At 41.8% G+C, this 14,225-nt stretch overlaps 1 protein-coding gene across 3 annotated transcripts in view; it reads right to left on the bottom strand.

The window, feature by feature from the left end:
• Window positions 1–14,225, bottom strand: part of col12a1b (collagen, type XII, alpha 1b) — a 129,741-nt gene that overhangs the window by 8,004 nt on the left and 107,512 nt on the right. For all 3 annotated transcript variants that reach the window (XM_055232175.1, XM_055232173.1, XM_055232174.1), the window contains 6 exons: window positions 13,820–13,978; window positions 10,800–10,877; window positions 4,687–4,773; window positions 2,599–2,652; window positions 1,594–1,689; window positions 1,153–1,206 (listed from right to left, as the gene is read on the bottom strand). In XM_055232175.1, coding sequence (XP_055088150.1) covers window positions 1,153–1,206; window positions 1,594–1,689; window positions 2,599–2,652; window positions 4,687–4,773; window positions 10,800–10,877; window positions 13,820–13,978 — 528 coding nt within the window. The remainder of the gene's footprint in view (window positions 1–1,152; window positions 1,207–1,593; window positions 1,690–2,598; window positions 2,653–4,686; window positions 4,774–10,799; window positions 10,878–13,819; window positions 13,979–14,225) is intronic.

The following is a 14,225-nucleotide window of genomic DNA, read 5'->3' as shown; positions in this document are numbered from 1 at the left end:
TTCAAGCCTGGCCCAGACCTGGTTCAGGGTCCACAGTGTGATGTCACCCACAGCATTCAGCTCCAAATGAAGCTCATCAAGGCTAGCAGTTATAGCGGCTAATCTGGAGCCCACTTACAGATTTGGAATTCTAACTGTGAGTATCATAGCAACTAAAGAGCCAATCAGAAGCGAGGGTGTTAAAGGTAATGCCCCTTCCCACCTCCACCGCTGGTTAAGCAGAGAGCACTTAGAAATGTTGTCAATCATACATTAGGAAAGAAGGCACCTGATTGGTCTGCTATTGATGTTGATTAGGACTATGGCACTAAACTGAATTAATCAAATAAATTTGATTAATCCGGGTTTTTAATAATTGAGATTTTGAAAAATTATGAAATCGTGAAATCGATAATTATTATGAGACAAGTTTACTCATGAATTTCATACTTAAGTAGTTGTGCAATTGCAATCAAATATCTATACAAATGTAACTGAAGGCAGGTTTGAAACAGTCCCTGTTGAAAGAACAGTCCCCGTTTTAAAGAACAGTTTCCGTTCTTCCATTCAAATCCTAATCGATTGAGATGATATTTTTTGGCAATATTGCTCAGCCCTAATGTTCATATCTTCATTTAGGGACAAAATAGTGAAATGATAGAGCTGACTCACAGCCATGCTCCCTTCCTAGGTGCAAGGCGGCGGCTAGTGGGTTAGCTATATATATATATAATATATATATATATATATATATATATATATATATATATATATATATATATATATATATATATATATATATATAGTCTATGGCCCAGAGCAGGTCTCTGAGTTTAAGGTGATTTAGTGCCATAGTAAAATGTGTCGTAAAAAGGCTTTTACAGAAACATTTGGTTTAATTTATGAATCACAAGCCGTATTATTACAGCATTACCCAAAGATCTTAGACCTCATTACACCTGGATCCTTTGAGTCCCTGCGGAAAAGTATTTTGTAAGTGCCCCCCCCCCCCCGTCTATATGTCGTCACCTCATAAAGAAGAGCCAGACACATGATTTACTGTGGGATTACAGGGGATTAGGAGCTCCTGGAAAGAGGCCGGGGAGCTGTCTAAGACCTGGAGAGTGCTAAAGTATCCATCAGGAGGAGCCAGAGCATCACAGAGAAACCCACCTTCTGCCCAGGTAAACCTGAGTCCCCAGGGTCTCCTTTAGGTCCTGGACGGCCCTGAAATCAAATCAAAAAAGTATTAAGAACAGACAGAAACAAGAGGAAGACCAAAGAGGAGCAGAAGAGAGGGTCAGAGGAGCAGAGGAGAGGGTCAGAAGAACAGAGGAGAGGGTCAGAGGAGCAGAGGAGGGGGAGGAGAGGGTCAGAGGAACAGAGGAGAGGGTTAGAGGAGCAGAGGAGGGGGAGGAGAGGGTCAGAGGAACAGAGGAAAGGGTCAGAGGAGCAGAGGAGGGGGAGGAGAGGGTCAGAGGAACAGAGGAGAGGGTCAGAGGAGAAGAGAAGAGGGTCAGAGGAGGAGAGAAGAGGATCAGAAGAGCAAAGGAGAGGGTCAGAGGAGGAAGGAGAGGATGCAGGGGAGGATCAGATGGTGCATAGGATACTCACAGCCTCTCCGGGGATGGACAATCCGCTGGGGCCCTGAGGTCCAGGAAGGCCCATGGGTCCTGGGGGTCCATTGTCTCCTCGAGGTCCGATGGGGCCCTGGGCAGAGAGACATAGGGTAAATACCATTAGATGCGTCTCCTTTCATTTGAAGCACAGATATTGTAATATTTTATTTAAAGACAGTACAGAGATTATAAAGACAAAAGATGCTCCGTGCCAGATTTAGCTTTGCGCTCCTTTCCATGTGCAGTCCTTGAGCAGGTTTAGACAGAAGTTTATTTAGGTAAAAGCACCTCTTAGAACAACATTTCATCAACTGCAATGCTTCCTAAAACTGTCCTGTTTCTCTATGACACAAAAGTGACTCTTGTGAGCTTTAAGCCATGTTATAATGCCGTGACCTCCTCAAACACACACCTGGAGTTGTGTTTTGTTTCATCCACATATATTTGAGTAACACTTGATTAGTCTGTCTACATCTCCAAACCTCAAAATGCTCCGTTCCACCTTGTGATGTCATGAAGTGGTAGTTTAAGTTAACAGCTCTTTTTACCTTTAGTTCAGTAGAGATTGACAATAGTCAGTAGAGGGTTGAAATCATTCAAATGATTCTAGTGAAGTTGTATGGAGTTTAAAAACATAGTGGAGCACTTCCTGTATTACCACTTGACATCACAATGTGGAACAGTGTTTTCTGTTTGCAAGAAAGATTTCATCCTAAATCTGCAGGGTTTGTGTGTTAAACATGTGTGATTGAAACAAAACACAACTCCAGGTCTGTTTGTGACGAGGAAACAACATAATATAGATCAGAAAATAAGCCTAATAATGCATTCAAAAACAATAAAATTTCACATTACCACATGAAATACAAAGATTTCAAAATCCTAATTATCTTCTGAAAAAGACAAAGTCCCAATTCATCATTATCACTATCCTCTAAAATGTACAGTTCATCAACGACATTAGTCACACAACATATGTCTACACAATACAGATACTCACAGGAGGGCCCGTCTCTCCACGCTCTCCTCGAGGTCCTTTGCTTCCAGGAGCGCCCTAAAAACATAAAGAATCAGACAAGAAGACAAGAAGATTTCTCCCAACTCTTTTTTCTTATATTAATGACTATTTGGTTGTTTTCCCTGAACATAAACTCTACAGATATTAAAACTCTAGTGGCATTTGAGCTGCAGACCATTCAGATGAACAGTCTCCCCATCCCACATTTAACCAGAACACTCTGGAACATTTCAACCAAGAAGCTCAAATATTCAGGATTTCTGAAGTTAAAAGTAATGGAAATTCTAAACCAGGATTAACCCAAGACTAAACCAGGACTAACCCAAAAGTAAACAAGGACTAAACCAGGACTAACCCAAGACTAAACCAGGACTAATGCAAAAGTAAACAAGGACTAAACCAGGACTAACCCAAGACTAAACCAGGACTAACGCAAAAGTAAACCAGGACTAAACCAGGACTAACCCAAAACTAAACCAGGTCTGAACTAGGACTGACCCACGAATAACCAGGTCTGAACCAGGTCTAAACCAGGTCTAAACCAGGACTCACCCAAGACTAAACCAGGTCTAAACCAGGTCTAAACTAGGTCTGAACCAGGTCTGAACCAGGTCTGAACCAGGTCTGAACCAGGTCTGAACCAGGTCTAAACTAGGTCTGAACCAGGTCTAAACTAGGTCTGAACCAGGTCTAAACCAGGTCTAAACCAGGTCTAAACCAGGACTATTACAGGACTGAATTTGTCTAAACCTCAGAGCATTTATCAGTGGGATAATCCCAAACAGCCAAAGGAGTAGCAGATGTTGAAGTGAGTGATGCCTCCTCCAGTGACACAAACCATCTCTGTCTAGACACGTGAGTTCGTTCAGGCAGATTCTTCATAAAGACTCAAGTTTTTTCCACAAACTCGGCTCGGCTCAGTGGAAAATCTCTTTTATCTGTCCTTTAAGTCCACTTAAAAATCTTAAAAATGTCTTTCTTTCGTAAACAGCTGCATTAAGTCAATCTGATTATCCGAAACATAACTCTCAGAAGAGCTGCCTCCCGTTTGGAAAGTCCTGGTCTAGTTCTGGTCCATGTCCAGATCCTGGTCTGGATCCTGGTCCAGACTGGTTTATTTGCTTTGTAAATGAAACGTAAGGACTGAGTGATTTTTTAAAAGTAGTTTTTTATGAAGTGCAGAGTTGACATGACTCAGGAGCAGAGGCTGTGAACACGAGGAGGGTCCCGGGTTCATGAAAGGACACAGTTTGGGTTAAAAGTTTAAATAATGGTCTCAAATAAAACGATTTAAACAAAGATTTAACCAGGAATAAGTCATCACTAAAGTCACAGTGGACTTAAACTGGCCCTGCACAGTAGCATGGGCCCTGCTCCTCTGTGCTGGGGGTGCTGGGGAGGTGTTCCTGTTCCTGTCAAACCGGGAGGAGGCCTTACGGAAGACCCAGGACATGTTGGACCTACTATTTCTCTCAACTGGCATAGGAGTATTTATAGAATAACTGAAAATAACTCATGTTTCTTGAATGTCTCTCATCTGAGTGAGTTTAACGTCTCACATATAAACTGTAAACAGACGTGACTGAGTGTGACGTCAGCCACAGCGTTCAGCAAATAATGCTCATAGAGGCTAGCAGTTATAGGTTATATGTTGTTGTTGTAACACAGTGAGTCTCTAGTCTCTAATAGTAATGATCAGGTTCAACATTTGTGCTTTTACCTTTTGGATATTTCATGGTAAAGTCCAGTGTAATCAATAGAAAGTCTAGTGTAATCAATAGGGGAAACTGCCTCTGTCTCTGGGAGTATGACATTATCACATTTGACAGTCTGAGTGTGAGATATGTGCACATTAAGCCCCATTCACACAGACTCCTCTACACTGTCAGATCAAAAATGCAGGAAATCAGTTCTGGCTTTGTTCACACATGATCCTGTTCTGGCAAATGCAGGTAAATTCAGGGGTCAGGCTGCATGTGTGAATGGGGCTTTAGGGTATGTGTGTTTGTGTACATGTGTGTATGAGTGTGAGAGTGTGTGTGAAAGCTAAAGTGCTAAACAGAGACTCACCACTGGCCCCTGGGGGCCTGGCAGGCCACTGGACTGAGAGGTGCAGGTGCAGGCATTTGGGAGAGCAGGACACTTCAGCTCATCCCTCTGTCAGAAGAGAGAGAAGGTTATTCACATAAGAGAGAGAGTCCTGCTTTAGTCCAGCTTTAGTCCTGGTTTAGTCCTGGGTTAGGCCTGGTTTAGGCTAGTATTAGTCTAGTTTAAGTCCTGGTTCAGTTCTTGTTTAGTTCTGTCTGATGACTCTCTGGTCACATTAATGATGTTGTAATTTAAAGTTCAAAAGTCCCAGTTTTGGGTGGAACCTTGAAGCTAATTCAAAAGTAAGTGCTAATATCTGTGGACCACATGTAGACTGGGTCGGGACCTGGGTTTGAGGGATTCCAGAGACCAGGCCAAGTTTGAGTCTAGTCCAGGTTTGATCCTCAAAGAGCGTGTAAAATATGCAGAGATGGACTGGAAATCATTGTCATGATGGATGGCGTCTTTAGTAAATCCCATAGTTTACTCTGTCCTGGGATCGATTGGGCCTAAACCCAACTATTGTATTCTTAATGTTGTTTTTATTAGTGTAGCTATGGTAGCTACAATAGTAAAAGCAGCAGGAGTATTCAGGGTAGTAGCAGTAGTATTCGGGGTAGTAGTATTAGCAGCAGTAGTATTCGGGGTAGTAGTATTAGCAGCAGTAGTATTCAGGGGAGTAGTATTACTAGCAGCAGTATTCGGGGTAGTAGTATTAGCAGCAGTAGTATTCAGGGGAGTAGTATTAGTAGCAGTAGTATTAAGGGGAGTAGTATTAGCAGCAGTAGTATTCAGGGGAGTAGTATTAGCAGCAGTAGTATTCAGGGTAGTAGTATGAGCATCAGTAGTATTCAGGGGAGTAGTATTAGCAGCAGTAGTATTCAGGGTAGTAGTATTAGCAGCAGTAGTATTCGGGGTAGTAGTATTAGCAGCGGTAGTATTCAGGGTAGTAGTATTAGCAGCAGCAGTATTTGGGGTAGTAGTATTAGCAGAAGTAGTATTCAGAGTAGTAGTATTAGCATAAGTAGTATTCAGGGTAGTAGTATTAGCAGCAGTAGTATTCGGGTAGTTATATTAGCAGCAGTAGTATTTAGGGTAGTAGTATTAGCATCAGTAGTATTCGGGGTAGTAGTATTAGCAGCAGTAGTATTCAGGGTAGTTATATTAGCAGCAGTAGTATTCAGGGTAGTAGTATTAGCATCAGTAGTATTCGGGGTAGTTGTATTAGCAGCAGTAGTATTCAGGGTAGTTATATTAGCAGCAGTAGTATTCAGGGTAGTAGTATTAGCATCAGTAGTATTCGGGGTAGTTGTATTAGCAGCAGTAGTATTCGGGGGAGTAGTATTAGCAGCAGTAGTATTCAGGGGAGTAGTATTTGTAGCAGTAGTATTTAGGGGAGTAGTATTTGTAGCAGTAGTATTCAGGGGAGTAGTATTTGCAGCAGTAGTATTTAAGGGACTAGTATTAGCAGCAGAAGTATTCAGGGTAGTAGTATTAGCATCAGTAATATTCGGGGTAGTAGTATTAGCAGCAGTAGTATTTGGCGTAGTAGTATTAGCAGCAGTAGTATTCAGGGTAGTAGTATTCAGGGGAGTAGTATTAGCAGCAGCAGTATTCAGGGGAGTAGTATTAGCAGCAGTAGTATTCAGGGTAGTAGTATTAGCAGCAGTAGTATTCGGGGTAGTAGTATTAGCAGCAGTAGTATTCAGGGTAGTAGTATTAGCAGCAGCAGTATTTGGGGTAGTAGTATTAGCAGCAGTAGTATTTGGGGTAGTAGTATTAGCATAAGTAGTATTCAGGGTAGTAGTATTAGCAGCAGTAGTATTCGGGTAGTTATATTAGCAGCAGTAGTATTCAGGGTAGTAGTATTAGCAGCAGTAGTATTCGGGGTAGTAGTATTAGCAGCAGTAGTATTCAGGGTAGTAGTATTAGCAGCAGTAGTATTCAGGGTAGTAGTATTAGAAGCAGTAGTATTCAGGGTAGTAGTATTAGCATCAATTGTATTCAGGGTAGTTATATTAGCAGCAGTAGTATTCAGGGTAGTAGTATTAGCAGCAGTAGTATTCGGGGTAGTCGTATTAGCAGCAGTAGTATTCGAGGTAGTAGTATTAGCATCAGTAGTATTCATGGTAGTAGTATTAGCAGCAGCAGTATTTGGGGTAGTAGTATTAGCAGCAGTAGTATTTGGGGTAGTAGTATTAGCATAAGCAGTATTCAGGGTAGTAGTATTAGCAGCAGTAGTATTCGGGTAGTTATATTAGCAGCAGTAGTATTCAGGGTAGTAGTATTAGCAGCAGTAGTATTCGGGGTAGTAGTATTAGCAGCAGTAGTATTCAGGGTAGCTATATTAGCAGCAGTAGTATTCAGGGTAGTAGTATTAGCATCAGTAGTATTCGGGGTAGTAGTATTAGCATAAGTAGTATTCAGGGTAGTAGTATTAGCAGCAGTAGTATTCGGGTAGTTATATTAGCAGCAGTAGTATTCAGGGTAGTAGTATTAGCAGCAGTAGTATTCGGGGTAGTAGTATTAGCAGCAGTAGTATTCAGCGTAGTTATATTAGCAGCAGTAGTATTCAGGGTAGTAGTATTAGAAGCAGTAGTATTCAGGGTAGTAGTATTAGCAGCAGTAGTATTCGGGGTAGTCATATTAGCAGCAGTAGTATTCGGGGTAGTAGTATTAGCAGCAGTAGAATTCAAGGTAGTAGTATTAGTAGTAGCAGGAGTATTCGGTGTAGTAGTATTAGCATCAGTAGTATTTATGGTAGTAGTATTAGCAGCAGTAGTATTCAGGGGAGTAGTATTAGCAGCAGTAGTATTCAGGGGAGTAGTATTTGTAGCAGTAGTATTCAGGGGAGTAGTATTTGTAGCAGTAGTATTCAGGGGAGTAGTATTTGCAGCAGTAGTATTTAGGGGACTAGTATTAGCAGCAGAGGTATTCAGGGTAGTAGTATTAGCATCAGTAGTATTTGGGGTAGTAGTATTAGCAGCAGTAGTATTTGGCGTAGTAGTATTAGCAGCAGTAGTATTTGGGTAGCTATATTAGTAGCAGTAGTATTCGGGTTAGTAGTATTAGCAGCAGTAGTATTCAGGGTAGTAGTATTCAGGGGAGCAGTATTAGCAGCAGCAGTATTCAGGGGAGTAGTATTAGCAGCAGTAGTATTCAGGGTAGTTATATTAGCAGCAGTAGTATTCAGGGTAGTAGTATTAGCAGCAGTAGCATTCAGGGTAGTAGTATTAGCAGCAGTAGTATTCGGGGTAGTAGTATAAGCAGCAGTAGTATTCGGGTTAGTAGTATTAGCATCAGTAGTATTCAGGGTAGTTATATTAGCAGCAGTAGTATTCAGGGTAGTAGTATTAGCAGCAGTAGTAATCAGGGTAGTAGTATTAGCAGCAGTAGTATTCGGGGTAGTCATATTAGCAGCAGTAGTATCCGGGGTAGTAGTATTAGCAGCAGTAGAATTCAAGGTAGTAGTATTAGTAGCAGGAGTATTCGGTGTAGTAGTATTACCATCGGTAGTATTCATGGTAGTAGTATTAGCAGCAGTAGTATTCAGGGGAGCAGTATTAGCAGCAGTAGTATTCAGGGGAGTAGTATTTGTAGCTGTAGTATTCAGGGGAGTAGTATTTGCAGCCGTAGTATTCAGGGTAGTTATATTAGCAGCAGTAGTATTCAGGGTAGTAGTATTAGCAGCAGTAGTATTCGGGGTAGTCGTATTAGCAGCAGTAGTATTCGAGGTAGTAGTATTAGCATCAGTAGTATTCATGGTAGTAGTATTAGCAGCAGCAGTATTCGGGTAGTAGTATTAGCAGCAGTAGTATTTGGGGTAGTAGTATTAGCATAAGCAGTATTCAGGGTAGTAGTATTAGCAGCAGTAGTATTCGGGTAGTTATATTAGCAGCAGTAGTATTCAGGGTAGTAGTATTAGCAGCAGTAGTATTCGGGGTAGTAGTATTAGCAGCAGTAGTATTCAGGGTAGCTATATTAGCAGCAGTAGTATTCAGGGTAGTAGTATTAGCATCAGTAGTATTCGGGGTAGTAGTATTAGCATAAGTAGTATTCAGGGTAGTAGTATTAGCAGCAGTAGTATTCGGGTAGTTATATTAGCAGCAGTAGTATTCAGGGTAGTAGTATTAGCAGCAGTAGTATTCGGGGTAGTAGTATTAGCAGCAGTAGTATTCAGCGTAGTTATATTAGCAGCAGTAGTATTCAGGGTAGTAGTATTAGAAGCAGTAGTATTCAGGGTAGTAGTATTAGCAGCAGTAGTATTCGGGGTAGTCATATTAGCAGCAGTAGTATTCGGGGTAGTAGTATTAGCAGCAGTAGAATTCAAGGTAGTAGTATTAGTAGTAGCAGGAGTATTCGGTGTAGTAGTATTAGCATCAGTAGTATTTATGGTAGTAGTATTAGCAGCAGTAGTATTCAGGGGAGTAGTATTAGCAGCAGTAGTATTCAGGGGAGTAGTATTTGTAGCAGTAGTATTCAGGGGAGTAGTATTTGTAGCAGTAGTATTCAGGGGAGTAGTATTTGCAGCAGTAGTATTTAGGGGACTAGTATTAGCAGCAGAGGTATTCAGGGTAGTAGTATTAGCATCAGTAGTATTTGGGGTAGTAGTATTAGCAGCAGTAGTATTTGGCGTAGTAGTATTAGCAGCAGTAGTATTTGGGTAGCTATATTAGTAGCAGTAGTATTCGGGTTAGTAGTATTAGCAGCAGTAGTATTCAGGGTAGTAGTATTCAGGGGAGCAGTATTAGCAGCAGCAGTATTCAGGGGAGTAGTATTAGCAGCAGTAGTATTCAGGGTAGTTATATTAGCAGCAGTAGTATTCATGGTAGTAGTATTAGCAGCAGTAGCATTCAGGGTAGTAGTATTAGCAGCAGTAGTATTCGGGGTAGTAGTATAAGCAGCAGTAGTATTCGGGTTAGTAGTATTAGCATCAGTAGTATTCAGGGTAGTTATATTAGCAGCAGTAGTATTCAGGGTAGTAGTATTAGCAGCAGTAGTAATCAGGGTAGTAGTATTAGCAGCAGTAGTATTCGGGGTAGTCATATTAGCAGCAGTAGTATCCGGGGTAGTAGTATTAGCAGCAGTAGAATTCAAGGTAGTAGTATTAGTAGCAGGAGTATTCGGTGTAGTAGTATTAGCATCGGTAGTATTCATGGTAGTAGTATTAGCAGCAGTAGTATTCAGGGGAGCAGTATTAGCAGCAGTAGTATTCAGGGGAGTAGTATTTGTAGCTGTAGTATTCAGGGGAGTAGTATTTGCAGCCGTAGTATTCAGGGTAGTAGTATTAGCATCAGTAGTATTCGGGGTAGTAGTATTAGCAGCAGTAGTATTCAGGGGAGTAGTATTAGTAGCAGTAGTATTCAGGGTAGTAGTATTAGCAGCCGTAGTATTCGGGGTAGTAGTATTAGCAGCAGTAGAATTCAAGCTAGTAGTATTAGTAGCAGGAGTATTCGGTGTAGTAGTATTAGCAGCAGTAGTATTCATGGTAGTAGTATTAGCAGCAGTAGTATTCAGAGTAGTAGTATTAGCAGCAGTAGTATTCAGGGTAGTAGTATTAGCAGCAGTAGTATTTGGGGTAGTATTATTAGCAGCAGTAGAATTCAGGATAGTAGTATTAGCAGCAGCAGTATTTGGGGTAGTAGTATTAGCAGCAGTAGTATTCAGGGTAGTAGTATTAGCAGCAGCAGTATTTGGGGTAGTAGTATTAGCAGCAGCAGTATTTGGGGTAGTAGTATTCGTAGAAATAGTATTCGGGTAGTAGTATTAATAGCAGTGCTAGACCATCATAGTAATTATTATTAGTCTGCAGCCTGTGTTTATGTACAAAGTACTTTAAGTACTAAAGTACTTTTATTGACTGTAACTACAAAAGCAGTAGTAGTGGAGGTTAGTTTAGGTGGTTTAGTGTACATTGCACGTGACAGTGCATGTGGTTAGTCTAGTTTAAGTGTTTTTCTCACCATGGAGGGCAGTGGTTAGTTTAGTTTAGTCTAGTTTACTTTAGTCTAGTTTAGTTTAAGTGTTTTTCTCACTATGGAGGGCAGTGGTTAGTTTAGTTTAGTCTAGTTTAGTTTAGTCTAATGTTTTCTCACCATGGAGGGCAGGTCGCAGCAGCGGTCTCGACTGTTCCAGGCCAAACTACACACCATGTCGAACATCTGCAGCTGGAACTAGATTCCAAGAGAACAGAGAAAACATGAGGCACATCACAGACGAGGGCAATAAAATAACAGATTAAGACATTTAAATCGAAGACACAGTATAGACCTGTGCAGAGAAGAGGACAGAGCGGCTGACATCACAAAATAAAACAGTAGAGGGATATGAGAGGACAGGTCAAAGGTGGAGGGATATGAGAGGACAGGTCAAAGGTGGAGGGATATGAGAGGACAGGTCAAAGGTGGAGGGGTATGAGAGGACAGGTCAAAGGTGGAGGGATATGAGAGGACAGGTCAAAGGTGGAGGGATACGAGAGGACAGGTCAAAGGTGGAGGGATACAAGAGGACAGGTCAAAAGTCAAAGGTCAAAGGTAGAGGGATACGTGAGGACAGGTCAAAGGTGGAGGGATAAGTGAAGACAGGTCAAAGGTGGAAGGATACGAGAGGTGGAAAGATACAAGAGGACAGGTCAAAGGTGGAGGGATACAAGAGGACACGACAAAGGTGGAGGGATACGAGAGGACAGATCAAAGGTGGAGGATACGAGAGGACAGGTCAAAGGTGGAGGGATACGAGAGGACAGGTCAGAGGTGAAGGATACGAGTGGACAGGTCAAAGGTCAAGGGTGGAGGGATATGAGAGGACAGGTCAAAGGTGGAGGGATACGAGAGGTGGAAAGATACGAGAGGACAGGTCAAAGGTGGAGGGATACGAGAGGACAAGTCAAAGGTGGAAAGATAGGAGAGGTCAGGTCAAAGGTCAAAGGTGGAGGGATACGTGAGGACAGGTCAAAGATGGAAGGATACGAGAAGACAAGTCACAGGTTAATGATGGAGGGATATGAGAGGACAGGTCAAAGGTGGAGGGATACGAGAAGACAGGTCAAAGGTTAATGGTGGAGGGATATGAGAGGACAGGTCAAAGCTGGAGGATATGAGAGGACATGTTAAGATTAATCCCTGGCTTGAAATGGTTAAGGGTTAGGGAAAAGGTTAGACCAGCCAATCACACTGTCAGTCACAAGCCAATCCGAGGCCACGCTTATCCGGTTACCCAGTCAAAAACACATTTGCAGAGAGGAGAGGTCAAAGGTAAGAGTGGGGGAATACACAGGACGTTTAAAACCATACACATCATTAGAGGCTGTGTCTGGTACCATTGACCCCATAAACAGGTCAGAGTCTTGTTGGTAAAAGTCATTGTTGAGTGTGTAAACCATTTGCTGTTTGATTTTAGATCACAGTTAGCGTAAAACTAGCATCTGAGCTAACGGCTAACAAACTTTAAGGAGATTTCTGAACTTGTGTAGCTCTGGTGAACATTCTAAAGACAGTAAACCACCTCTTTACACGAGAGTGTGAGGAGAGAAAATAAATAAACATGTTGTCTTCCTTAACAAGTGGATGAATCATTCACTGGTGATTTGTGAAGCACGCAGTCCAGTGATGGAGCTGTAGCAGTAAGCAGAGACAGAATATGAATGTGTGCAACCTATGGAGATGGAACACATTTCACACATTAGGAAACCGAACGCCTATACCCCACAGTTTGATCTGTTTTGATCTCAGTGTGAAAAATGCACAGCTGGGACTAAATATAACATATTATAAAAGATGAATGGGAGGCGGAGGGACATGAGTTCCTGAGGGAGTGATTCGCCCGACATGTGCACTGAACTTTGAAGTGTCAGTGTCTTTTATTAATGCGTGTAATACATGTTTAATTTCATTTTATTTCATTCATAAATCTACACATGTTCTGTTTGAGCATCAAAGTGCACGTGGTTTCTGTCCGAGAACAGTCTGGATAAAACTAATATTATGATCCAAATGTGATTCAAGATTTATGTGTGGAATTTAAAAACCACAGTAGGTAACTTTCTGGAAGTGGCTCATCACCTGCATGTGTCCACAGAAATAGAAAGTTACAGAGTATGTATCTGCAAAGCTCTAAATGTTCTGTTCCACCTTGTGATGTCATGTAGAGGTAGTTTTAATGTTAACAGCTCCTTTTTAGACTCAACTGAACTGTTTTACTCTTCAACTCACTAGAATCCCCTGAAGTTGTCACTTTTCTTATTTGTTTCTTTGTTTTGGCTTTGTGTGTTCAGTTGATTGCCAAAGTCTACAATACCTACTGATGCACCAAGGAGTGAAGAAATGTCTAACATTTAGTCCAATCAAGGGCTGAAATTATCCCAATGATTCCTTCTATATTACCACTTAATGACATCACAAGGAGGACCGTAGTATTTTCAGTATGAGAAAAGAGCCCAGCAAGATTTGTTTGTGGGAATTAAATAAAACACTACAGATAAGTTTTTGTATGAAAATGACGACGTGATGCTACTGAATCCTACAAGTATCACCGATTAACAAAATAAAACTGGAGAAGGAAGTACGTACGTCACAGTGGGCATGTCACAGTGGGCGTGTCACAGTGGGCGTGTCACAGTGGGCGTGTACTTGGCAGTGGGCGTGTACATCACAGTGGGTGTAGGTTACAGTGACAGTACGTCACCGTGGGTTTGTATCTCACAGTGGGTGTGTCATAGTGGGCATGTACATCACAGTTGGTGCGTATGTCACCGTGGGTGTGTAAGTCACAGTGGGTGTGCATGTCACAGTGGGTGTGTACGTCACAGTGGGTGTGTACGTCACAGTGGGCGTGTACGTCACAGTGGGCGTGTACGTCACAGTGGGCGTGTACGTCACAGTGGCCATGTACCGGTGGAGGTGAAAACAGGAATTGATCGGCAAAATGCCGTCTTGAAAATAAGAGATTAAAGACTGGTTAGTAAATGATAAAAAACATATAACATGGTTCAAAGCTCTAATAAGCTGATTTTGCAGAATAGTCCTGCTTTAAAAACCCAGATGAGCGCTCCACTTGATGACATCACCATGTGGGAGGTAGCGTTGTGAGCGGAGGGGCTAGTGGTGCTTGTACTCACAGTAGCAGACTCTCCCTTGGACCCGATGCTCTTGCTCATTTTGCCCAGGACTTGATATCCATCTGTGGAGGTGTTTCCAGCCTCCTTCAGCTCCTTCTCTCCCACCTCCTGACAGTCCACGTTCAGCTTCACTGAGGACGCAGACACCATCACGTGAAGCTGCAGAGAGACAAATGTTTAATATGGAATACAAGAGAGGTAAATAAAAGAACAGAATAACTAATAGGCTATCAAAAGTATAACAAATCAGACACTAACTGATATTAAAACCAGTATCAAAATTAGATTCTCATTTTCGCAGGTATCAATACTAAAAAAGTCCCATTCACAGGACAGAAATTAACCTTTCCTGAATGTCTAAAGTAGCGTGTGTTTTATTATCATCGTGGTATCAGAATCAGTATTG

The sequence above is a fragment of the Periophthalmus magnuspinnatus genome, chromosome 24 (assembly GCF_009829125.3).
Source record: "Periophthalmus magnuspinnatus isolate fPerMag1 chromosome 24, fPerMag1.2.pri, whole genome shotgun sequence".
NCBI lineage: Eukaryota > Metazoa > Chordata > Actinopteri > Gobiiformes > Gobiidae > Periophthalmus > Periophthalmus magnuspinnatus.
Note: the sequence above shows the minus strand (reverse complement) of the source record. Positions and strands in the feature narration are given on the sequence as shown.